Raw genomic sequence first — 26719 nt, forward strand, 5'->3', positions numbered from 1 at the left:
AACAATAAAAAACGTATACGCAGAGGTGGGAAGTCACTAAGTACATTTACTCAAGTACTGTACTTAAGTACAATTTTGAAATACTTGTACTTTCCAGTGTATGCTACTTTGTTCTACTCCAGTAGAATTCAGACGAAAATCATGTACTTTTCCTCCCATAGCCTACATTTATTTTGAACCTTTAGTTACTATTTAGACTTAGATTAATTATGTGAAATATAATCAGCACTTAAACAAGACTTTAGTTTCACCTGAAGTAAATTCACAAACTACCCTGCAGTGTACAAAGTGATTAAAACTAGCTGCCCCTTTGCCAGCTTTGATTACACTTGAATGCATCAATAATTATAATCGAAACATATGATATAATATGATTCGGAAATTGACCAATTTGCATTGGCAAGTACTTTTACTTTTGGTACTTTAATATTTTGATGCCAATATTTTTACTTGAGTAACATTTTGAATGCAGAACTTTTACTTGTAACAGAGTATTCCTAGACTCTGGTACTTCTACTTTAACTAAAGTACAAGATCTGAGTACTTCTTCCACCTCTGCATCCCTATTCAATATTATATTTTTTCTGCATATTGGATATTTATGGTATTGTATGTTCTTTATGTTAAACCCAATACAATATTTTAAATACAGTGAAACCAGTGAAATTAGGTTTTTACTTTCTTTCATCTTTAACTTGAAAAAATACACCTGGGATTCTACATTTTTCTATATATAAACGTTATTGGAGTAAAAGTTATTTAAAAAAAAAAAAAAATAGTTGATTAACACTAATTGTTTAATAATTGGTAATCCATCTCTCTCCATTTATTCCATTAATATATTCATCTTTATCTTGCCTAGACCATTTTAGATGGCTGTGTACGGTACAAGATCTAAAAGTTCTACCTCTCCTGGACAGACGTACAAAAAAAGAAAATGTCATCTGTAGTTTATTTAAGCATGTTTGATTGAATGCTTGCAAATGAGTGTATATATTATACATTACCATTGCTAGATTATATATTGAAAAATCCTTTTAAACGAGGTATACATTGTTCTTGAACCACAGAAGATCAGAATTACATCGGTTACATAAACATACACCAGATTCATACAGTTTCAGCACAGGGGGTCATACTGATATGACTGCTGTTATTTCTGACTAACTACTGTCACAATCATCTAATGTAATCATTTGTCAGTTCCAAGTAACAATTAAAGACTTTAACTTTGAAGGTACAACCCCTTGACCTCAGTGTTCCGGCTGTTTGAAGATAATTTCACATGGTCAGTCTTCGTCAAAGAAAAATTACTGTTAAACATTGTATGTGCTTTATTCACACGTATTACTGATATGCAAAGTGTTTTAAAATGGCTTTGGCTAAAGTTGTACAATATTTTGTAAACAGACCCTTTCCATCATTTCCTTTTTCCCCCATTTGGCCTATGTGATGAGTGAATCCAATGGAATGAGATGCAGATATCTGTAGTTAGTAGCATCTTTCTGGTTTATAAGCTGTGTAGAGTGTGGAAGGCCTTTGCTGCCCCTAAAGGAAACTAAAAGAATGCTGCTGGTGTAGGGCACCAGCTTCAGCCTATTTTATGCATTACATCAACAAGTTAACTGTCATAACCTCACTCAACCTACAACTTGTATTGCTTGAGTTCAGGATATGATATTATTTAAAATAAGACATTGTGTGTTAAATACTCTTAAAAGCAGTGATGCTCAAATATGAAAGATCAGAGAAATTGACACTAAGCAAATAAGTCATAAACCTATCCTATATAGTACGTGTTCATTGGATTTGAAAACAAAGAAGTAGACAGGATGCATGAACATTCTTTATATCAAACATGTGTGGTGAAATCAAAATGAAAAACAAACTAATCCATCAAGATACAGGTATTTTTTCCTTTCTACATTGTTGTTGTATTAGCAGATTTATGAATAAAGTACTAACACTCATCTTCACCAATTTACACCACCACTGACAAAATAATAATATACAAAATCTTGAAAATGTCACTCATCAAATCTTTTTGAAAAATAGAGAAAACATAAAAATAGAAACAAGAAATATGGACATATGAACAAAATGCCCAAATGAAGGAAAACAAGACTAGAATGTTTAAGAATAAAGCAAAATAATCTTCTTTCCGCCAAGTAAAGTTAAGCGTCAGGATATCCAAGTTCAAATTTGTACACATTTAGGAAATTACCAAAAGTGGGCAAACTGGCAAAAAAAATAAAATAAAGAAGATTGAATTATTACAATTGTTCATGCTTCACAATGCTTCAACATATAATATGTAATAGCCCTATGCATTTAAACACTTTAATCATACATCAATATTAGTGGACACTTTGAGTCTTTGTATTTACAGTGAGATATTTAAAGTATACATTACAGCAAGACATTAAGACATTACTGCAAGATCATCAAGTTCATTCTACACCAACAATTAATACATTTTCATTACAATAAGGCAGCTAATGGCATTTCTAATGAAAAACACACATACCATTTATGTTAACCCTGGTAGGTAACCCTGGTAGATGCCTGCTGCACTTTCATTGACCACCATAATGGTATAAGTCAACAGGCACATTATCTTCCTCTTCTTTGATTAATGTGCTCTCATTGCCATGACCTATTATAACCATGGAGTATTCCTGGGATTCTTCTGTTTCCACTGGGACTGAATACTCAACATTTTCAAACTCCCATTCTGTATTTAAGTTACAAGCTGTGTTTGGATGTGTAACGGACCCTTGTGGTGCAGCCAGGATGTAATACTGGACATTCTCATTTTCTGGTTCTGTTTTGTGTCTTTCAGAATCTGGCAATGCAGTCATTAACGTATATCCAAGGGCTCCTGTAGGTTCACCTGGGACAAAATGCGCAACGTCCTCAGGGTTTGACTCCGTTTTGACATCATCATGAAGATGACAATATTTTTCCTCTGTGTCCGGTTTTGGTTTTATATTTCCATAACATGGATGCCACTCCTCCTCTTTGATTTGTAAGTTTCCCTGGAGAGGACTGCCACAACCATCACCCACTTGGTTCCCATTGTTTTGGACAATCTTCCTAGGATCTCTTTGTACCTTTGTGCCATCACGAAGGATCCAATATTCTTGTTTCGTTTTGTAGCCTTCGAGAAAATGAACACAACTAACACCTGAATGGTACTTCACTTGGCGCACAAAACGACCAAAGAGCCGACATTGCTTATTTTGGCTCTTCTCTAGATGACTTTGTGAAGCATCGGAAGCAAATAGAAATGGCAATTTCGAAGATCTGTTGCTTGTACCTTACTGTATCTGTCATAACCTCTGAGCATGGCTTGGACTTTGGTCGTTACAGCTATTGAAAACTCCCAGCTTCTTTTATGTTGGGAGCTAATATCAAAGTTATAGTCAAGGATGTCATACCAAGTGCTTGGCAAATAGTGTCCTTTTTTATTTCTTTTGTATATTTATTTATCTCCCACACTACAGCTTGGGTCAATAGCCTCAAGTGCAGTTTTTCTTTCTCTCCGGATTTTGTTACATCCAAATCCAAACCTATCTCCGTGCAATTGGGATAACGGATCACCTTACTGCAACACATTGTATTTTTCTTTTTTCTCTTGTAATGTATCTTGTTAGGATTATCACTTGTCATTGTGTCTTTTTCCTCCTTTGTTTGCAGTGCCAGCTTTCTTTTTTTAATAGCCTCCCTCCATCCAGCACCCTCAATTCGATCTTGCCAAGTCCATTTACGTTCTCTCTGAGAAGACTGAAATGGAATTTCAAAGACCTCATTAAACCAGTCAGGCCCACCTTTCTTTGGGGCTAAAGAGTAGAACAAACGTGCAGGACTTGTCCCCTGCAAGTCAATGTTAAAGTTGTGTTCAAGGATATCAACAATGATCTCACCCTTTGTTCCACACAATGATCTGGCAAAACCAACCACTTCCAACATAATTTCGCGAGTCAGTACATTGGTGTCAAGTTTATCTCTTGTTTGGTCTTTGTCAACAAACAGGTTCAAACCTGTGTTCTTGCAAGCAGGAAAGTATTCCACTATCATCTCCTCTATTGCAGAGAAGGAAGAGGACTGAACCTTTTCAGGCTTTGGTGCTGTGCAGTTTGCATCCCCAGAGACAGCGTCCGCCATGGTATGTGTAGCTGGATGATGCATGTGACTAGGGTTGGAGTCATCCTGACAAGTCTTATGACTTCTTTCTTGAAAGCATTTGGGGCAATATTTTGTAGGATTTTGTAGGCATATCAAGCCAGGCAGTTCAAAAGGCTTATTCACAAAGTACATTTTTGTCCCATTTACTGCCTTTATGTTTGTCCATAGTTGCTCTTTATAGGCCCTGCGATACAGTTCATTTTTTAAATGAAGAGGAAAATTATACTCCAATATCTCTGTGACGAAGTGCTTTTGGTCTGATATCAGTGCTGTGGCAAACGTATTCAATTCAACCATGATGCCATTGGTCAGCGATTTTGGGTCGAGATTTAGTTTTTCTCCAGATCCTACATTGAAATCAATGCCTAATGTCCTGCATCTAGAGTAAGAATATAATGGACAATGTTCAGTATGAGGTGTTGAGAGAATTTGCTGTATACGATTTTCCCGCACTTTCCAGAGCTTTAAATCTAGTTCATTTTTCTGTTCAACTGCAGTACTGCCTACTTCTTGGTTTGTGATAGCAGTATGGGACGAACCAGCACTACATCCATCTGTATTAAGGTTGTTCTTTAATTTCAGTTTCCCCAATAGATGTTCTTTTCCTAGGTTCTTTGGTCTCTTGAAGGGTTTCACATAGCGTTTTAGATTCCTTTGCTCCACTGTAGCATGAATTCGGGCAACAATGCTTCTGGCAAGGTCAGGATCTCCACTTTGCAAATGAAAATCGAAGTTGTGTGTAAGAATGTCAAGACAAATCTGCTCAAAAGTACCACACAACTTTTCTGCAAAGTTTGTCACTTCAGCCACTGATCCATTTGTCAGTTTGTTGATGTCCAGTTTTTCATTTGCCTTTTTGTCAACATTTAGCTTCAGACCTATTTCCTGGCAGAAGGGATAGAGATCTACACCCTTCTGTGAAATATGTTCTGAAGTTTTAGCTTGTGAATGAGGTGGGAACACGGGAGCAACATCACACTCTTCCATTTTCAATATGTTGCTGAGTTGAGGTTTTATATCGCCCATACCAGGGAGAATAGGAAGTAAAAAAATCTCATTTGAGAATTTGATTGCATCTTCAGAATGTTCCAGCTTTCTCACTCGATTCATAATTTCCAATGTGACTATGTTTCGCTGGTATTCACTCTGCAAGCCGAAATCAAAGTTGTGTTCAAGAATCTCCATGATGAAATCTTGCTTGGATGAATTCATTGCTAAGGCAAATTTTGCAACTTCAAGCAGATGAGCATCTCGCAAATTGTCAACCCTAATATTTTGCTTTGCACCAAATCCAACATGGAATTCAAGACCTAATTCCTTTGAGTTGTTGAATGGACCAAACTCGAATGTTGAGAGGATTTTTCTTGCACGGTTAGCACGCAACTTCCACAAGTTGTTCTCTGTTTCCATTTCTTCTTGTTTCATGTCACCATTGTTTGGTGTATTTCTTGAAGTTTGTGTTTGCACTTCAAATTCACAACACCCTCTTTCCATTGGTTGATTTGTAAAGGGTGGGTTAAGGTTTGAGTTCTGCGTTTCCATTTCTTCTCGTTTCATGTCACCTTTGTCTAGTTCATTTATTGAAGTTTGTGTTAGCTCTTCAAATCCACAACACCCTCCTTCATTTGGTTGATTAGCAAAGGGTGGGTTTACATTTGAGTTTACAATTGGTAAACTGGATGAGATGTCACCAGTGGTGAGGAAAGGCTCGGGAATACCCAGACAACTTGATTCTAATTGTCCTGGAACATCGGATTGTCGAGAACAACGATTAGGTTTTTTAAAGTTATTTTGAATGCCACGATTTTCTGAGTCTGTGAATTCGTCTGAGTCTAGATCAGACTGTCCTATAGGACAAGTGTAGTCGTCTGCTCTTTCTTTCTCTGTTTGCAGTGCAAGCTTTCTTTTCTTGTGAGTAGTTTCCTGTTTGCGGGCATACTGACGAATAACATAAACTTCATTGAACCAGTCTGGCGTCACTCTGTGAAAATACACTGCAGGATCAAGATCTCTCCCCTGCATCCCAAAGTTGAAGTTGTGTTCAAGGACATCTTTAATGATCTTAACTTTAGTTCCACTTAGCATTTTGGCGAATCTGGCCACTTCATGAATAATCTCGTTTGTCAATACATTTGTGTCAAATTTTTTTTTTGGTTTGTCTTTGTCCACAAACAGGATAAAACCAATTTTCTTGCAAGAAGGGTAGTTGGCCATTATCGTTTCCGCTCTTCCTGAGAAGGTAGAGGACTGATCCCTTGCAGTCCTTTGTTCGGTGCAGTTTGCGTCACCAGAGACTATGTCCTCCATTGTTAGTGGATGAAGATGATGAATGTGAATAGGGTCAGAGTCATCCTGAAAAAGCTTATGACTTCTTTCTTGGAGGCATTTGGGGCAATATTTTGTAGGATTTGTAAGCACATCAAGTCAGGCAGTTCAAAAAGCTTTTTTTTTCGATGATCGCTAGAATCCATCTTCTTCAAATGTAATGCGTTCATTTTTCTCCATACTTGATGGGTGAAGGCACTGCGATGCAGCTCATTCCTTAAATCAAGATCACAATTATACTCCAGTATCTCTGTGATGAAGTGCTTTTGTGCTGATATTAGTGTTGCAGCAAATGTGTTTAATTCAACCATGATGCCATTGGTCAACAATTCTGGATCAAGATTTTGTTTGAATCCAGATCCTACATTGAAATCAATTCCTAACTTCTTGCATCTAGAGAAAGAATACAGTGGGCAATGTTCTTCATGAGGTACTGAGAGGACTTGCTCAATCTGATTAGACCGACATTTCCACAGCTTTAAATTCAGCTCATCTTGCTGTCCGAAATCAGTAGATCTGCCTACCTGTTGGTCTATCGTCACAGTCTGAAGAGAATCCGCTTTACATGCATCTACCTTTTGGTTGCTCTGGTAATCCAGTTTGACCATTATTGACAAGTCTTTTCTTGTGTCCTTTCCAGTTATATGAATTACACAATTTGATAGATTCTGCTTCTCCACTAGAAAAGGAATCCGTGTAAGAAAATGTCTGGCAAGGTCAGGATCTTCACTTTGAAAATCAAAGGAAAAGTTGTGTCTGAGGATGTCAAGACATGTCTGCTCAAATGTTCCGCACAACTTTTCTGCAAAGTTTGTCACTTCAGTAATGGATCCATTGGAGAGTTTTTTGATGTCCAGTTTTTTTGGTTGATGATTGTTAACATTTAGCTTCAGACCTATTTCCTGGCAGAAAGGATAAAGATCCAAACTTTTCCGTGAAATATGTTCTGTAGTGTTAGCTTGTGAATGAGGTGGGAACCCGGGAGCAACATCACACTCTTCCATTTTCAATATGTTGCAGAGTTGATGTTTTACATTGCCCATACAAGGACGAACAGGAAGTTCAAAAACGTCATTTGAGAATTTAATTGCATCTTCACAATTTTCCAGCTCTCTCACTCGATTCATCATTTCCAATGTGAATATATTTTGCTGGTATTCACTTTGCAGGCCAAAGTCAAGGTTGTGCTCAAGAATCTCCATGATGAAATCCTGCTTGGAAGAATTAATTGCTATGGCAAATTTAGCAACTTCGAGCAGATGAGTGTCACGCAAGTTGTCAACACTGATGTTCTTCTTTGCACTAAATCCAACATTGAATTCAAGGCCATATTTCTTTGACTTGGTAAATGGACCAAAACTCTCTCTCTGCTGAGAGGATTTTCCTTACACGGTTAGCACGCAACTTCCACATGTTGTGCTCTGTTTCCATTTCTTCTTGTTCCACGTCTGACTTGTTTGGAACATTTATTGGAGTCTGAGATTCCTCCTCAGCTCCACAATGCCCTCCTTCATTATGTTGACTCGCAAGTGGTGGAATCACATTTAAGTTATCAGTTGGTAAAGTGGATACAATGTAATTGGTGTTGAGGAAAGGCACATGAAGACAGTTTGATTCTGGTTTTCTAGGAATGTCGTAGCCGAGAGAACTTTTGGGGTTTTGTGACTGATTCTGTTTGCAAAAGTTTCCTGAATCTGTGGCTTTGTCCAAGATTAGTTGAGATGATCCCAGGGAATAAGAACAGTTTCCCTCTGTTCCCATTACTTCTTGTTCCATGTCACATCTTTTGCCAGAGTCTGAGTCTGAATCATTCTTTCCTACAGGACAAGTGTGACAATGATCTCCCTCTGCAATTCTACTGCTATACAAATGCGTGTGATAAGAGAGTGTGTTTGTTTCCATGTCTCTTTTGCGCCTTTTGATTGCCTGTTTACTTGTTGCTAACAGAGCCTTCTTTTTCTGTTTACTTTTTAAATCAGACTGCCTTCTTTTTGTCACTTCCTTAAACTGATATTGCGGAGCTTCCATATCAGACAGAGCTGTTTCTCTGTGTCTTTTGAAGGGATTTGTCTGGAATGAAAACGGCTCAGTTTTAAACTCTGGGCTTATTTTGGTACCAATGTTGAGAAATCTCGTTCTTTTCTTCAGCAAGTGCGATATCTTGAAAAAAGCTCGACTTTTGTCTTGTTGACTTTTTAGATCAAGTTCAAAATTGTGCTCCAAAACATCCAGAACAATAGGGCTGTAGGATGCAGTCAGAATTCTGGTGAAGTGAATTAACTCTAACATTATGCCCTTTGTCAGCAAACCTGGCTCTAGACTTTGTTTTGACCCAAAATCAAGGTTCAGACCAATTTTCTCACAAAAGGGAAACAACTTGGAAAAATCATCATCTTTTGGTTTCTCTGCTGACTGTGCTTCTGAAAACTTTAATTCATCTTCATAGTCACTGTCATCACTTTGTGCCCTATCCATCACTTCCAAGAGACTTTCTGCCTTAATGCAATCTTTGGATGTTGCTTGTGAACACTTTAATTCATCTTCATGTTCCCAATCATCAGTGTCATCCGTCTCCACCAGGATACTTTCAGTCTTATGCTTTGTGGATGCCATGTTCGGTTCATTGCTGCTCGAGCATTCTGGATTACATGGTGTGTCAAAGAGAGTGAAAACTTCATTTTTATCTTTAGGAGGTTTCCTGATCAAGTTTTTAACTTTGTGCATAATTCGAGATGTAAAATCAATCCGCTGTTGATCATTTTCCAAATCAAGATTGAAATTGTTCTCTAAAATGTTTGTGAAAAAATGCCTTTTACTCTTGTTTACTGTTTTAGCAAAGTCACAGACCTCAAGTATGACCCCATTTGTCACTAAACCTATATCCAGTTTTTGATGGTTGTTGGATGCTACATTAAAATCCAATCCAATCCTATTGCTGCACTGGAAAGGTTCTGGATGCCTTGAATTTTTGTCTACACACATAATGCGCCACTGCCATACTTTGTTGGCATCCATCTTTTTTCTTTGTTCTTCAGACAGCAGTTGTCCCCGTTTTCCATCTGCAGTGAATTCATCTACTGTTCTTCTTAGCCTTGTATGTTTTCTTTTCCTGTATTTAGTTAGAACAAATAATGAAATTATATAAACATGTATTAATTATATAATATTTATCATATTAAAATACCAGATACCTGACACTTAGACCCTCAAAGTACTCTGGTTATTTGTGATAGGCATTAGGCAATATCTTTGACATAATGACCATTTCTTTTATTTTCTTTCTTTAGATAAAAGGGATTTGCCAAGCATCATGTTTAGTGGCTAATGTATTTTTGATTCATCTTATAACTGTGCAGCTCATTTAATTTGAATATTTTGGACATATTGCAGATCTTTTTTATAGTATTTGTCATATTTTAATTTAATTTCTTCTACTACCATACATTTTTTGACTATGAGGGGCATTTTCTTGTACAGTAAATTAATACCAACTTTAAAAAAAACACTATTCTACTTGCATAACATTTAGATTTAATTATTTAATCTTGCTACATACCTTGTAAGACATTCATCTTGAATAAAAGCTCTTCCAAGTTTTCTAGCCCACACTGAATGTCTGCTTCCTATGTGGTCATCCTCCAGACAGCAACGAGACTCTTCTGGTACAGTGCTACCATGGATGAAAAACATATTTAAAAACAAGTTTAACAGTGGTGAAGGAAGTATTCATAATTATTCCTTTGGTACAAGTTGTACAATTACAATGTGGAAACACTCTGTTATAAGTTGGAACCCTGAATTCAAAATGTAAAGGTTTTGAATAAAGAACTAAAGTATAGGCAACAACATATACTCAAAAGTACTCCAAGTTACAGTACTTATTAAAGTCAAAACATTATAATACTGGATACAAATAAGTGATTCTTAGCATGAATCCATCAGCGATCGGTCTACTAATGTTAGAAGGAACAACACAAAATATTGCATGCAGGCAGAGGTGGAAGAAGTACTCAGATCTTGTTCCTAAGTAAAAGTAGAAATACCAAAGTGTAAGAATACTTCTACAAGTAAAAGTCCTGTATAACAAAATGTTACTCAAGTAAAAGAACACGTTTTGGCATCTAAATATACTTAAAGTATCAAAAGTAAAAACACGCATTATGCAGATTGGCCAACTTCACACTCCTAATCATTTTGATTATAATTATTGATGCTTTTATTCAGCATACTTTCAGCTACAGAAACTATTCAAATATTAAAATGTTCAGCTCCTTCAGGACATGACTGCTATGACTTGTAACCCAATAGGAGGAACCTTCAAATCCTCTGTTACCTACACCATGCGCAAAATGCTACTGCTTCCACATACTTTCAGCGAGAGACTTCGTTCCAACTTTAAAACGGTCACAAGACATTCAGCTATTAAACTTATTATTCAGATTTTTGATATTTTTTACACTTTTTGAGATATTTAACTTAGTTTGGAGCTTGGTAAAGAGCACTTCTTCAGATTTTAACATTAGTGTGTATTGCGCAGCTCGTTAAGGATTATGTGTGTGATGTCACAGCTAGAGTGGAGGAGAGCTTGAAATTCGCCTTCAACCTTTTTCTTCAACCTGCCATAACTCCCAAACCCTACACTCCTTGGACATCATTTTCATGAAAAACATAGGAAAACTTCTCTTACGTTAAAACCATTAAAAAAAAATAAGCAACAAAATTAGAAAAAAATAAAATTCAGCCTCATCTTTCATGACAGCACCAGCTGCACACCTTTAGTTAATCTGCCAAAAAAGCCACATTATTAACCCGAAAGTACACACAAAGCACACTGAGACGCCCCTCAGGGTCCTGACATGCTCCACACGTTGACATTTTACCGATAGCTGCTACGGTTTTCAACAAAAGTTAGAAATGCAAGAGGTTTATTTCTCATTCAGAACAATGGAAAGGCTCTCCTTTCACTGATCTGCACATCACCATGGTAACCTCTGATCTCTAGGCTCACACACAGGTGTTTGATAACGTTGTCACTAGGGCTGCAACAAACGACTTTTATCGATTAATGAAACGATTCATCGGATCGTTAAGGTTTGAACTGTACTATTACTTTTATCGATACTGCTTATCGATCCGGTCCTTTAACGGTACTGTTAATGGTTCTTTTGAAAAAAAATTAGATAAATTAACTAAACAAATTGTGAACAAAATTAACATTGCTTTTTATTTAAATTAAATAAATAAAATTTCACATCAATAGAAACAACAATGTTTTAACAAATAGTTTTAAATAATGTGATGACAGAACTGTAAACAGAATAACTGAAACTTTAATAAAATAAATAACTCAGTTACCTCTAATCATTTACCCATGTTTGTATAATTTAGTTAACTCTGTGTGTTGCTGCTAGCATACATAACATACCTGACGTGGAAAAGTTACTCCTGGATGGAGTTATAGAGCTACTAGAAAGACAGTCGAAAACGGTGCATTTCTCCGTTTGAATGTGGTGCACTTTTGCTAAGTGTTTAGACAAAATGCTCGTGTTACCGCCCTTACATGCTAAACTCTTATTGCACTTTTGGCAACGAGCATTGTCCACATCAAGACGGGTAAAGTTTAACCACACCTTGGAGCGCTTCTCTCTGCCATCTCCGCCGTGTTGCATGCATTTAGCAGCCGCATGTGTGTAAACTGCCCCGCCCCCTCGCACACAGATGGGAGAGAGATCTCTCGTCTGGATTGGAAAGATCGAAAATACATCATAGCAGCATTTTGTAGTCTTACTGCATATTAGAAACAGAGTTGGTGACACTAAGACTGCGATATAATGTTTATGTAGCAATAATACATATGACATATATGTTTTAAATGTCTCCAGTACCGATAAAAAGACCGATAACGTTGGAGCTTAACTGCGCGTAAAACAAACGTGATGACGTCACCAACGAATCGACGACTGAATTGGCAACTAATTTGGTCATCGATTTTAATCGATTAGTTCTTGCACCCCTATTCGTCACCTCTAGGACTGTCACGATAATCGATAAATTGACTTATCGTACGATAAATAAAAATGGACTCGATAACTTTTCTGAGCTCGATAAATTGCCGTTTACATAAGGATGTGACCAGCATTTTAGCCAGGGAGGGGGCGGGGGCTGACACACAGCCGGGTCAGGAGTCAGACACTCCGCGTGCACGTGCAGCAGTGTAGCATCCAAATTAATAATATAGTAACAAGCGGTAGACAAAGTGTGACTTACTCGAGGGGAATTTAAAGTGAAATGGAATTGATTACAAAACCTAACTACACATCTCCGGTGTAGCAGTATTTTTGGATTCAAGCCAAATGAACGAGGCCAACCTACGGATTTGAATGAGCCGGTATGTCGCATTTGTTTAAAAAAAGGTAGTGACAAAAGCAGGCAATACCACAAATCTTAAACTACACCTAAAACATAACCACCCCATTCCGTTTTCCCAGCTGGGAGCAAACACGGCAGCTGGAGATGGAGAGCCCCATCCTTCCCGACAGTTAAAATATTCTGCTGCTTTTCAAAGCGTTTTTACTTTTCTCTTCTTAATACACATTCATTCACTACTACTTACATTTAATATTTAACTCCTTCAGCCTATTTTCAGCTACAGAAACCATTCAACTATTAACCCCAAACACAACAATATTCACGAAACTGTGTCTCAGGGCTTCTTAACATTTAACAACCTATTAATGTGTCATACCCACTTAAGGGGAAGAAACTCAGCTAACTGACGTTATGAACCATTTTTACCTAAACAAAACTCTAACGCGAAGCCTCTGAATTAGCACTAAGCGAAAGAGTGCTAACGCACTTAGCACATAACTCACGGGAGCAATATGTTATACTTCATTCTATCTACACAAATTATATATTATATGAAAGCTGAGATTCCACAGATTCCAATGGTATAAGTTAGGGCTGTACCCGCTGCGCTGCACTGCGGCTGCCAAATTGAATTTATTGGAAACTCCAATATCAACGTAAGAGCTTGTGCCTCTTCGGGGGGGGGGTGCTAACACTCAACCATAAACGTTATTGTTTACTTTCTCCGTCTTTATATGTAGATATGACTTTTTCTCCGTTAATCTCCGTCACGTTGTTTCCATAGCAACAACAACTTCCTGTCAACAGCGCTAACGCTAAATAAAACGTTTCCGGTTTTGAGCAAACTGCATGCGCATCACTCTCAATCCTCAATGGTAATGTTTAGATGGATTTGGGAACTTCCCCTTGACTCTATTGGCTCTAACGGTTCAAAAGAGCCAAATGACCCTCTCTAAAAGGTCAAATTTCACTTGTTTTGCATCAATCTTGATACAAGGTACTTATTATATGTTATAGTTTGGATTCCTAAAGGGTTTTGTCTACCATCCCATCATTCAAGGGTGGTTTTCACTATAAGTAATGGTTTTTTTTTTGGACGGAAACTATAATTTATATTTTTTTTTACTATGTTCAATCTGAATTTACTTTAAAATAAAAACAATCTATATTGATTCTGACTTTTCTACATCCAACTCAAAGGTGTATCATTGCTTTGAGAAAAAAGATTTTTAATTTACCCCTTTTAGAAGTGAATATATAGTCATTTGTTCTGGGCATGTCATTTTTGAGCCTGAGCCCTGAACAACAGGCTTGGGGTTTAACAGGTTAAATTATTCAGCTATTGAGGCTATACATTTTGTTGTTTATACCTTTTTTAAACCTTTTCTTTTAAATATTAAGCTTCTTCACTATTTTTCCTACTCTTCCAGTTTAACATTTCACTTTCAAGTTTTCAACAAAGTCATTGCAATGCATTTGAGTTGTAACAATTTTGATTCAAATCATTTCACTTTTCTGCATTTCTCCGCTAAGTTCAGCAACACACTTACTTGGTTGTTGTAGCTAAACGCAGCTACAGAGACCAGGGGCCTATACTACGAATCTAGTTCAACATATCCTGGATATGTTTTGAGTTATCCGGTTGACTTAATCCAAAACAAACCCGCTCTCGCTAAACTGTCCTACGACGCTGGCTATCAACTCGATCGCTCAAGCCAGCCGTGTCCTATCTAGTTAGGTGCGCATTCACATAAAATGGGTGGTATCTGGAGCATTCGACCAATCACAAACATGGAGAAGCGTTCTGACAGCGCAGCGTCATACTTCCTGAATGAAAAGTCAACTATAATATTAGTCAAATATGAAGAAGTTAAACTTTAAATATCCATGACTTAAACACTTTATCCAGGATAAAAGCCACATAGCTGCACCTGCAAGGTGAATACAGCTGGTAAAAGAAAAAGTGTTTGAATGCGTACATTAACAGGTTTATGATATGCCCCGTCTAAGACACGAGTGGATCTGACTTTAATTACATTTGACTCGAGTGTTTCGTCAATTTAATGTGTTGCTTAAAATAATACTTCTGCATACAGTATGTGACACTGTGAGTGTTGCACGGCCAGATACGGCTCAAGAAGCTGACTCAGATAAGGAAATATATGATACATTATGATGTGATATGAATGATAATGGGACACATCGACGTCTGCACTCACAGTGCCGCGGACTGTAGGCTACGTAATGTTACTTTGATCCGGTTACTTATGGTGTGGCAGATATTTAATTAAGCTTTCTTAACATAATAGTATAATAATAGTATAATAGTTATAGGCTAATAGTCAGATTGCTCTGAAGATGGGAGGTGATATTCTATTCATTTTCACCTTCACACAGTCGGCGATTTTGGCCGGCCGTCTTTCCTGCAACGGCAGTTTAAACTGTATTTCCTCTGCACACTGAGCTCTGATTGGTCAGCAGGCGGTGCTTTCACTGAGTTGATCTCTTATCCTGGAACCTATCCTGCTCCGGAGCAGGCTAGCCGCTCAGCATAAGTTATCTAGCCCGCTAAAAAGTGAACCAGCTTCATAGGACCGGAAATCCCTGAAGTTAGCTTGCTAAACGAAAATCCTGATTCGTAGTATAGGCCCCAGGGCTCAACCATAGACTGTATATATAAATGGACGTAGGGTCCGTGACGTCACCCATAGGATTCTGCAGAGTTGCCGAGAAGCCCTTAGTAGGCGGAGTCGGCCACTAACGGCTCGACAGTGACGTCTGAGTCTAACTCCAGCCTGCTCCAAATAAGGGCAAAGAGGCGGAGCCGAGGCGGGACCTTCTGCCTCCAGCTGGGAAGTAACAGAGCTAGCTCAAGCTAAGAAGCTAAGCTAACATGCTTCCCCATCAGCACACTGCCGTCACATTTTACGTTTCTAAGGTAAGCGGACTTGAAACTATTCAGCAAAACCAGAAATAATAATCTAAGTTATTGAGTTTTTAGCATAATACTTCAGAATCTTAAAATCCCTTAACGTTTGTATGCAATGTGCTAAATGCAACACTGGAATCAAGCAAATATTAATATGTTTGCATGACATTAGTTATTTATATTTTGCTATCACTTAATTATACGTTTAATACATTTAAGTTAAGCTAAGGTGCATGTGATCGTAGCTAGTTAGTGCTCTTACCTGTGAGGCCTCCTCCAAACCGCATTATAACCAGACTGTATCATTAAAACTATAAGTACCAGTTCTAGATCCTTGACTTTAGACAAACAATTCAAAAGACAAAATGTATTTAAAGACCAATCTTTATTTGAAGGTGCCTCTTAACCTGGGATATTAGTTATACAGTAATAGTATTGACAATCTAAAAAAACTGAGCAACTCAACAGTCAACTTTATATTTCTTATTGTCTAAAGCATTTATTATTTTCATTTTCCCCTCTCATATTCAGTGTGGATGGATTGAGACAGCATGGTGTCCAGAGAGCTGCAGAGACTTCAGAGAGAAACCTCCGTGTGATGGACGTCCAGTCTGTTGGTTTGGAGAGGACTGAGGGTCTTTCCTCTGTGAGGAGGATCAGACCTGATGGAGGAGCCCATGCATAGCTGATACCACCTGATCAGGCCTTGTCTGTCACTTTATTTGACTAAATGTGTTTACTTATACATTTAATAGGTTTACACCTTCTGTCCATATGTGCTTTTTTATTTAAAACATGTTTGATTAACTTTTGGTTCAGATTTCAATAAATTGAATTTGTATTTGCACTCCTTTTGTCCATTATTCTTACTGAAAATGTTAGATTACACATTCACATCCGACTGAAGATTGGCCCCATTTATTTGCGTTGCAAACTCTGCGGTACAAGGTACATGTTGTGAAGCTCATAAAGTGAGGCAAATAGAATTAATCAGCTGATGGAGTGTAGATGTGGAAATAGGTGCATCCGATCAGCTGACTTCACAATAAAAGTAGTTTCTTAGTGAATGTCCTGTACTGGTCTTAAAATCTCATAACATCAGCTTTTCATTTTCCTCTTGGATGTTCTTCTTGACCCTCAGAGAAGGAGAAAATATTGAGTCGTGTCTTTCAGGCATGTCCTTTCCTAACAAAAATTACAGGAAACATAAAACATATTATTGCAGAACAAGTGTGTTATTTATGAAAGAGGTGTGCTTGTGTTTAGGGGCTGTAGATATAATTATTTTGTAATTGTAATGTTTTATTTTATTTCAACAGTGAGCTACTGTACAAAGACAATCAGATTATGAATGAACAGTATGAAATTCATCAACATTGAAATATATTTTATTATCAAAATAATATTGAACTGTTATCAAAACTTAGTGCAACTGTAGAAGCTTGCTCTGTTCTCTCACTGAAATCATAACTTTTACCACGTTTTTTACAGACAATATTGAGAGATAAATAGCAGTTGTCACTATGCGTTAAATAGCTTTGCCTTCAATACCTTAAATTAGAAAGCTGACAGTCATATTGCTTGTTAACATCTAAATGTAACCCTTTGCATGGAAAAAACCCTCAACTTCACTGATGTGTAGGTGATCTAGTATTTAGTATTGTTTAATGGAATGTATATCAGTGTATTCAAGTCAATACTTAATTTATTTAAACCAATATCTTTCTTGATTCTTTGTACAGTATGAAAAAAGAGTATTTGTACCTGTGCTGAAGTTCACTGCTGTGAGGAGTCCAGTTCTGTCTCTCACTCTCTGGTCCATCCTGTCTGCATCACCTGGAAACTTTAAACAAACAGATATATATGTAAAGAACCATGTGTACAAACAATATAACTTATTCTCTTCTGTTGAACATGTTGGATTGTGTATTGTCCGAGTCAGGGTTCTTTTTATTTTACTGTAACTTTGGAAGTTGTGTTACCAATGCTGTTGTGTTACTGTTTATTTGATACCAATTTGGTAATACAATTAATAAAAACAACAACGTTTGGGTTCGTTCTTCAGATGACTGTGACGTTAACGTGTAAACTCAATAATGAACTCCAGCTCAACCAACCATATTGTAATATCTAAGTAATCATCTTGAAAATATGACATTAATAATTGTAATATACACACATCTTATTGTGAGGTTGATTTCACATACACTACTTCGACGTTAGCTTGTCTACATACTTGAGCATAGCTACCACTCGCTTACACGCAAACCCAAGCCTTAACATTCATTACGTATCATAAACACATAAATAAAGTACTCGAATTTCACTTACCGCAAAACGGCATTCATGCACCGTCTGTTTTAACCGCAGAGCGAGTCACAATAGTCCGATATATAAGCATGAAGAACAAACAAACACGGCCGGGATCAAGTTGTGTTCCCTGGATGAACTGGGCAGGCAGAGTCCCTGTAGCTTCACGGACGGAGCAGCTAGCAGAGAGACAAAAAGCTAACAGCAGCTGTCACTCAATGTGACCACGCCCTAATTTATGCAAAAACTTTAAGACCTAATATAAATAAAAGGGTCGCGTTAGAAAACAATTCACTCACAGATTCATAATCACGAAGGTGGAATCTAACTATATACATAATAAAATGTATTGGAGCCAGGGCTAGAAACGTTTTTTTTCTGCTGTGAAAATGGGCATTTTAACATTGGGGTCTATGGAAATTGCTCCTTTCTGCAGTCATCGCCTATCGGCCAATATATGAACTGCAGTTTGTGGCACTTCCGTATTGGCGTCCCGGCTCTTCCCCAGAGTTTGCCGCTTGGGCTCAACGCTAACATTTAAAAGTGGTTGCCAGGCTGGCAACCAGGCATCAGCTTTTGGTTGCCAAAACTGAAAATACGGTTGCCTTATATTTTAAGATACTATACAGTTATACATCAACTTAATAATGAACATGTGACACAAAAGAATGTTCAAATGCTTTACAATAAGTAATTAACACAATTATTTGAAACTTAAAGGTGGGGTAGGTAAGTTTGAGAAACCGGCTCGAGATCGCTAGAATTTGAAAATACACAACCGGAGAAAATCTGCCACTTCCTTATAGAGCCCCTCCTCCAACACACACGGATGGATGGATTTTTTGTCAAAGCACTTAAGATATTCATTGCTATCGGGATGTTAAGAGCATTCCATGGAATATAACAAAAAGTGTATCTCGAGCCGGTTTCTCAAACTTACCTACCCCACCTTTAAGTGGTAGTAAACTTGTCCACCCTCAATTGCTGGTATACAAAATACCAGTAGTGCAGCTGTTGTCATGTTCTTCACAGATCCCTCACAAATGAATTGAGCAAGTCACTAGTTTCTTGGTCATCCGTTGTCTTCCTTTCAAATGTAGGTTGTCTTGACCTTTGTGCTGATCCCCACCGTAGATCCATTGGCCCTTCATCATTGAAGTCTTGGATTGGCCAGACTAATACATTTCTAATGTTAAATAAATGAAAACCATTCACAGTTAAGAATTAGATATTAATTATTAATGCTGTAAATTGCCTTTAAAGGTGGGGTAGGTAAGTTTGAGAAACCGGCTCGAGATACACTTTTTGTTATATTCCATGGAATGCTCTTAACATCCCGACAGCAATGAATATCTTAAGTGCTTTGACAAAAAATCCATACAAAAATGTCATCTGTGGTCATGTGCGCGTTCGTGTGTGTTGGAGGAGGGGCTCTGTAAGGAAGTAGCAGATTGCTTCCGGCTGTGTATTTTCAAATTCTAGCGCACTCGAGCTGGTTTCTCCAAAATTACCTACCCCACCTTTAATATGTGTAACTATATTTAAAGGGGACCTATCATGCAAAATGCACTTTTGCACGTCTTTTATACATGAATATGTGTCCCCGGTGTTCCAGGGAACTCACCAAGTGTCAGAAAACACAACCCTCTCTATTTTCCTCCATACCCAAATCTCTAAAAAAGGGGCTGCAACGGATCTGATAAAAACTGATCCAGATTTGAACACTGTCCTGACGTCAGGACGGTGGCGCTACGGCTATTGGGCCAACTCCACCAATCAGGAGGAGACAGCCACGGCCATTGCCGTTCGAAAGCGCTGGAGACGCTGTAGTACATATACCAGGCCAGTAGATGGTGCTGTTTTCACTGAATCTGCCCTTGCTAAAACAGGGATAAAAAATGTCAAATTGAGCAAAATGAGGCATGGCTAAAATGAATGATCTCTTTGGTATTTTGAAAGAAAAAAAGTATAAATATGCCTTATATAGGTATGGTCCTACACTATATTATTCAAATATAGCATGATAGGTCCACTTTAAAATGTGTTACCTTTTTATAGAAGTGATTATATTGTTATGCCAATATTTTCCTATTGTAAAGTTTCGTTTTGCACTTTTATTTTGGTAGTAATAAGATCGGGACTCATATTTTTGAAGGAACTTTTACCGGAAGTGAACGAAGCAGAATGTTTTGCGCGTACCGAAGGCGTCCCGACTTTTACGTCAGCTTTGTCGCCTGCGTCGGCTACGTCGCCCGCTACGCCGCCCGCCTACGAACACACTGCAAATACTTCAGTCGACGAGTGGCAATAACTGTCCTTACCAGCAGGCAGCGGTAGTGTGTATTCATCATTCAAAAGAGGCAACAACCGGAAGACGGACTGCCTTTTATACACCAAGAGAAGAAGAACAGACTGAGTGATATAAACAAACAAACACAGCGTTTGCTATTTGTGTTTATTCTTTTAATCACACAGCGTTAATAAAAAATAAAAAATGTGCCTACATAACTGCCAGTAGCAGCCGCACATTATTATTGGTTTAACTACTAACAGTATATTTTTAACACATTTTAAAATGACCATCTTGAACAGCTACAACGTTAAAATACTTCTAGGCAGATTGTGGAGGATAATGGGAGAAAGAATAGAGGGGCAGACAGAAACATCCATCTGAATAATGGCCACTTCTTGCAAAATGTACATTTCCATCATGTGATGCTCACAATAGGTAAATGAACAATGAACAGTGGTAGACAGTAGCTCATTTACTTAGGCACTGTACTTAAGGACAATCTTGAGGTACTTGAGACTAATCCTGCAACTGTATACTTCTGCTCCACAACAGTTTGAGACTTTCCCGACGCCTCCCGCGGCCGATTCAACATGTTGAATCGGCCGTGGGAGGCGTGCGGAGGTGTGAAAAGGTGCCGTAAAGAGACAACGGTGCGGGACACACAAACCTGAGAAGGGCGCCGCGAATGCCCGACTGCCTCCGACGGCCTCTGACTCCCAAAATCGGACTGGTGTGTCCGGGCCTTAAAGGCCGCTACACACCCACCTGAGACCAAAGAACGCGTACCGAAGGCGTCCCGACTTTTACGTCAGCTTCGTCGGCCGCTACGCCGCCCGCCTACGAACACACCGCAAATACTTCAGTCGACGAATGGTAATAACTGTCCTTACCAGCAGGCAACGGTAGTGTGAACAGCAAATCAGAGTGATTGCTTGGGCCGACATTCTCTGACCTCCCGGGAGGCATCGGGAGGTGTGAAAAGGTGCCGTAAAGAGACGACGGTGCGGGACACACCAACCTGAGTAGGGCGCCGCGAATGCCCGACTGCCTCTGACGGCCTCTGACTCCCAAAATCGGGCTGGTGTGTCCGGGCCTTTAGGCGTGTCACGGCCGACGGTGCGGGACACACCAAATTGAGTTTGGGCGACAGGGCACGCTTCGTCGTCCGACTAACGAAAACGGCCGACTTCGGCCTGGTGTGTCAGGGCCTTAATGCAGGATTTGCTAGCTTGATGCTACCAGCATTTAGTGGCAGTGACTCAACAAATTGCCTCTTAAAATGTATCGTCAGCAATGTATGACAAGCAGACTGCTTGTTTAATGTTAGACTCACACCAATAGCTCAATATGATTATAACACGATTGCTTTCATATCAGAGATCAGATGAGGTGGAGCTGCCTCCAGCAATAGAGGATGAGGCAGAGAGAAGCAGCAGCAGCACAGGGTTGCAGCAGGTATGTTATGGCGCGTTTCCACTACACGGCCTCGCTCGGCCCCGCTCGGTATGGCTGGGCCTCGTTAGGACTGGCTCACTTTATGGCGCATTTCCATTACAGTTTAGGAACTGGGGTAGTATCTATAGTAACGCAGTGTAGGCGGAGCCGTGACGTGATCTTCAATGAGAACCCCAGAAAAACAACACAGCCGTTAGCTGTTAGCACTCAGAGCTCACAGCTCCTCATATATGTTCAGAAACTAGACAAAAGTTAAACAAGTACAAACCACAGACTGCCTGTGTCATGGTGAATACAGTCGCTGCTTTATTTATGTCTGTATAGGCCGTTGTTGTGAGTGTGGACGGTCGGAGCATATACTGCGTTAGCTTAGCCAATCTCCATTTAGAAAACACGCATTTTAAAAGGTTTTTCGCCTGCCGTCTGTCTGCAAGGCAAGGCAAGTTTATTTATATAGCACCTTTCAACACAAGGTAATTCAAAGTGCTTTACAAAAATGGAAGACATTTTAAAAATGGCATTTAAAATCAGTCATTAAAAAGAAAAGATAATAAAATAAACATTAAAAGAAAAAATACATGGATAAAAGTTAAAAGTTACAGTGCAGTTTAAGATGTGAATAGTTCAATTAAAAGCAGCGGCAAAAAGAAAAGTCTTCAGCCTGGATTTAAAAGTAGTAAGAGTTGCAGCGGACCTGCAGGTTTCTGGGAGTTTGTTCCAGATATTTGGAGCATAATAACTGAATGCTGCTTTACCATGTTTAGTTCTGACTCTGGGGACAGAAAGCTGACCAGTCCCTGAAGACCTGAGAGTTCTGGAACCTTGAACCTTGAACCTTGGTTCATAATTTAGCAGTAGGTCAGACATGTATTTTGGGCCTAAACCATTCAAAGCTTTATAAACCAGCAACAATATTTTGAAATCTATTCTTTGACACACAGGAAGCCAGTGTAAGGACTTCAGAACAGGAGTGATGTGATCCACTTTCTTAGTGTTAGTGAGGACTCGAGCAGCGGCGTTCTGAATTAGCTGCAGCTTTCTAATAGTTTTTTTAGTGAGGCCTGTAAAGACACCATTGCAGTAGTCGAGTCTACTGAAGATAAAAGCATGGACAAGTTTTTCCAAATCCTGCTGTGACATTAGTCCTTTAATCCTAGATATGTTCTTTAGGTGATAGTAGGCTGATTTAGTCACTGTTTTAATGTGACTGTTGAAACTCAGGTCAGAGTCCATGACTACACCTAGATTTCTGGCTTTATCTGTTGTTTTGAACATTGCAGACTGAAGCTCAGCGCTAACTTTTATACGTTCTGCCTTGGCTCCAAAAACCATTACCTCAGTTTTATCTTTGTTTAATTGGAGAAAGTTCTGACACATCCAGTCATTGATTTGTTCAATGCTCTTACTCAGTGTTTGAATTGGAGCATAATCTCCTGGTGAAAATGTTACGTAAATTTGTGTGTCATCCGCATAGCTATGGTAACTTATTTTGTTGTTGTTTTTCATTATCTGAGCCAGTGGTAGCATGTAGATGTTAAAGAGAAGAGGCCCCAAGATGGAGCCTTGAGGTACCCCACATGTCATATTTGTCAACTCAGATGTGTATTTACCTATAGAAACAAAGTTTTTTCTGTCCTTTAAGTAGGACTCAAACCAATTTAGAACTGTTGCCGAAAGTCCCACCCAGTTTTCTAGTCGGTCTAGTAATATGTTGTGGTCAACAGTGTCAAACGCAGCACTGAGATCTAATAATACTAACACTGAAGTTCTGCCACTGTCTGTGTTTAAGTGGATGTCATTGAAGACCTTTACAAGAGCAGTCTCAGTGCTGTGGTTTGGACGAAATCCTGACTGGAACACATCCAAACAGTTATTTAAATGCAAGAAGTTACTCAACTGTTGAAATACAACTTTTTCAATGATTTTACCTAGAAATGGCAGGTTTGATATTGGCCTGTAATTGTTCATTACTGAGGTATCTAGATTATTCTTTTTTAAGAGCGGTTTAATGACTGCAGTTTTCAGGGCCTCTGGAAAAATACCTGAGTGAAGAGATGTGTTTACTATATGAAGTAGATCTGAGGCCATGCAAGGAAAAACATCTTTGAAAAATCCTGTTGGAATAATATCAAGGCAGCAGGAGGAGGATTTCAGAAGTTGAATAATGTCCTCTAAGTTTTTACCATTAATCTGATGGAATTGTGTCATGGTGTTTGAATTGATATTAGGTGGACATAGGGACAAAACATTTGCTGTACCTGATGTAGAGGCACTGACTGCTTGTCTAATTTTCTGAATTTTGTCAGTGAAGAAGGAGGCAAAATCATTGCACGCCCTGGTGGATAGAAATTCAGAGGCTACTGACACTGGGGGGTTAGTTAGTCTGTCGACGGTAGCAAACAAGGCACGTGCGTTGTTTTTGTTTTTGGTAATGATGTCAGAGAAGAAAGACTGTCGTGCGTTTTTCAATTCCAAATTATAAAGGCCAAGTCTCTCTTTATAGATTTCAAAGTGAACCTGGAGATTTGTTTTTCGCCACCTACGTTCAGCTTTTCGACACTCTCTTTTTTCTGTTCTCACGGTCATGGCCTTTCTCCATGGAGATATTTTCTTGCTAATCACTTCCTTTACCTTAGTTGGAGCAATGGTATCTATAACATTTTTAATTTTTGAATTACAATGATCTACTAGCTCATTTACTGAGATGTTAGCAGGGGCAAGTGTGGATGAGAAATTATGAGTAAACATTTCCCTATTATTTTCTGTTAAATATCGCTTTGTGGTTACCTCTTTCTGAACATTTTTGTGAACAGAAATAGAGCTCTCAAAGAAAACACAGGAATGATCAGAGAGTGCAACATCAGTCACCACAACTTTTGAGATATTCAGACCCTTTGAGATAATTAAGTCCAGAGTGTGCCCCTTATTGTGCGTGGGCTCCGCCACATGCTGAGTCAGTCCATAGTTATCAAGAACACAAAACAGTTCTTTAGCCCCTCTGTCCTGGGGGTTGTCAACATGGATGTTAAAATCACCAACAATGACTAAACGGTCAAAGTCAATACACACTATAGACAGCAGTTCAGTAAAATCATCAAAAAAGCTTGCACAGTATTTGGGTGGTCTATAGATATTTAGGAACAGAGCTCGAGAGGAGCATTTCAGCTGAAGGGCCACATATTCAAAAGAAGCAAAGTCCCCATAAGATGTCTTCCTGCATTGAATGGAATCATTGAACAAAATAGCAACTCCACCCCCTTTCTTATGCATTCTTTCCTGACTCATAAAACTAAAGTTGGGAGGGGTTGATTCGATAAGAACAGCTGCACTGTTATTTTGTTCAATCCAAGTTTCCGTTAAAAACATAAAATCGAGATTGTGCTCAGTGATAAAATCATTGATTAAAAATGTTTTTCCTGCCAAAGACCTGACATTTAATAAAGCTAGTTTAAGTTTGTTAAATACACTATCAGTAAAAAATGTTGTGACAAGCTGTGGCTGACATGCAGACTTGACAAAGCATTAATTCATGGTTTTTACTAACCGGTATCAGTATGTTGTTACTTCGGCATCATTTTGAAACGTGTATTACAATTAAATCACGGTCAAATATGTCCATCTTGTTGTAGTTGTAGCCCCCTTGGCAGCGATGCTCTCTCTAGTTTAGCATACTCAGCCTCGTTGTCTCTGGCCCTAGACCCGCGATTTTATGAGGCCAGAAAAACTGTGAATTAGGACCCGCCGGCCGGTACTAGGCCAAGTGGAAACGCAACCAAAGACGGGCCGCTGACGTCACAGCCCTCTTAAACCGTGCTCCGCGCTGTAGTGGAAACGCGCCATTATATGCTGTAGTCAGGTGATTTAAATGTATCAATGAAAGGAAGAAGTGTAGGCTACATGATAAGAAGGGAATACAGTTTGAATAAAAGTAATAAAGCACAGTGTAACACTGTACTTTATTACTTTAATGTACAAATAATTTTTACTGTACGATAACAATAACAATAATCCACAGCTCCTCTCTCTGCTCCAGAGGATAAAAAAATTTCAAAAATGGTTTTTCATTTATTCTTTGTATATTCTATTGTGTATTCCTTGGATACTCTATCGATCTTTATCTTTTCTACTGTACGTTTTTCGGGGGGGGGGGGGGGGGGGGGGGACGCCAGCTAAAATCTTGCCTAGGGCAGCATATTGGTCAGAACCGGCCCTGGTGTCATCCCCACAGCACCCCCCATTTGAAACATGTTCCCACCGCTATGCATACACGATAAAACCTCAACCAAAGTGTGGCCCACCCCACACGGCAGACTTACTAGAGAAAGAAGGTTCCAGCTGCCATGCTTTCATTGTGACGACGTTAATCACAACCGAACCGCCATGATCGAATAACAGCGAAACAAATGGTTATACACGTACCAAAGGTAGGCTGAACACTCTCGGAGACTTTATCCTTCCTTGTTAACATCACGTACGTTGTCCCAAAAGATGTCTTCTTATATGAAATCCAGCCAAAAAATCTCTTACATGTATAACAGTCGATGCACAGCTTTCACAGGAAGCGAAGAACAGAGATCTGAGCGGAGATTTCAAAATAAAAGTGTCACCATCAGCGATCAAAACAGGATTTGTCAATGTGCACAATTATATGATTACTTATTAACAATCAATGTAATACATTCGTTATTTCTGTGTTTTCCCACACATTGTTTGATCTTGCAGCACTTGATATGCTTTAAATCATGACATTTCTATGTAAGTTTAAGTAACTCATTTTCTGTGGTAATACTACTGCCCTTTTAAATGTCACAATCTAAAATTATTTAAACAATAATTCAAGAGTATTCAAT

At 38.7% G+C, this 26719-nt stretch overlaps 1 protein-coding gene across 1 annotated transcript; it reads right to left on the bottom strand.

Moving 5' to 3' along the window:
• Window positions 1-1833: 1833 nt before the first annotated feature.
• Window positions 1834-26417, bottom strand: LOC117493516. The gene is made up of 4 exons (XM_034144113.1): window positions 26289-26417; window positions 10070-10183; window positions 8481-9622; window positions 1834-8447 (listed from the first exon to the last, which is right to left on the bottom strand). Exons 3-4 carry the CDS (start codon window positions 9526-9528, stop codon window positions 7834-7836), a joined length of 1662 nt encoding a protein of 553 aa, XP_034000004.1. The 5' UTR covers window positions 9529-9622; window positions 10070-10183; window positions 26289-26417; the 3' UTR covers window positions 1834-7833.
• Window positions 26418-26719: the final 302 nt, after the last annotated feature.

The sequence above is a fragment of the Trematomus bernacchii genome, unplaced genomic scaffold (genome assembly GCF_902827165.1).
Source record: "Trematomus bernacchii unplaced genomic scaffold, fTreBer1.1, whole genome shotgun sequence".
NCBI classification, from domain to species: domain Eukaryota; kingdom Metazoa; phylum Chordata; class Actinopteri; order Perciformes; family Nototheniidae; genus Trematomus; species Trematomus bernacchii.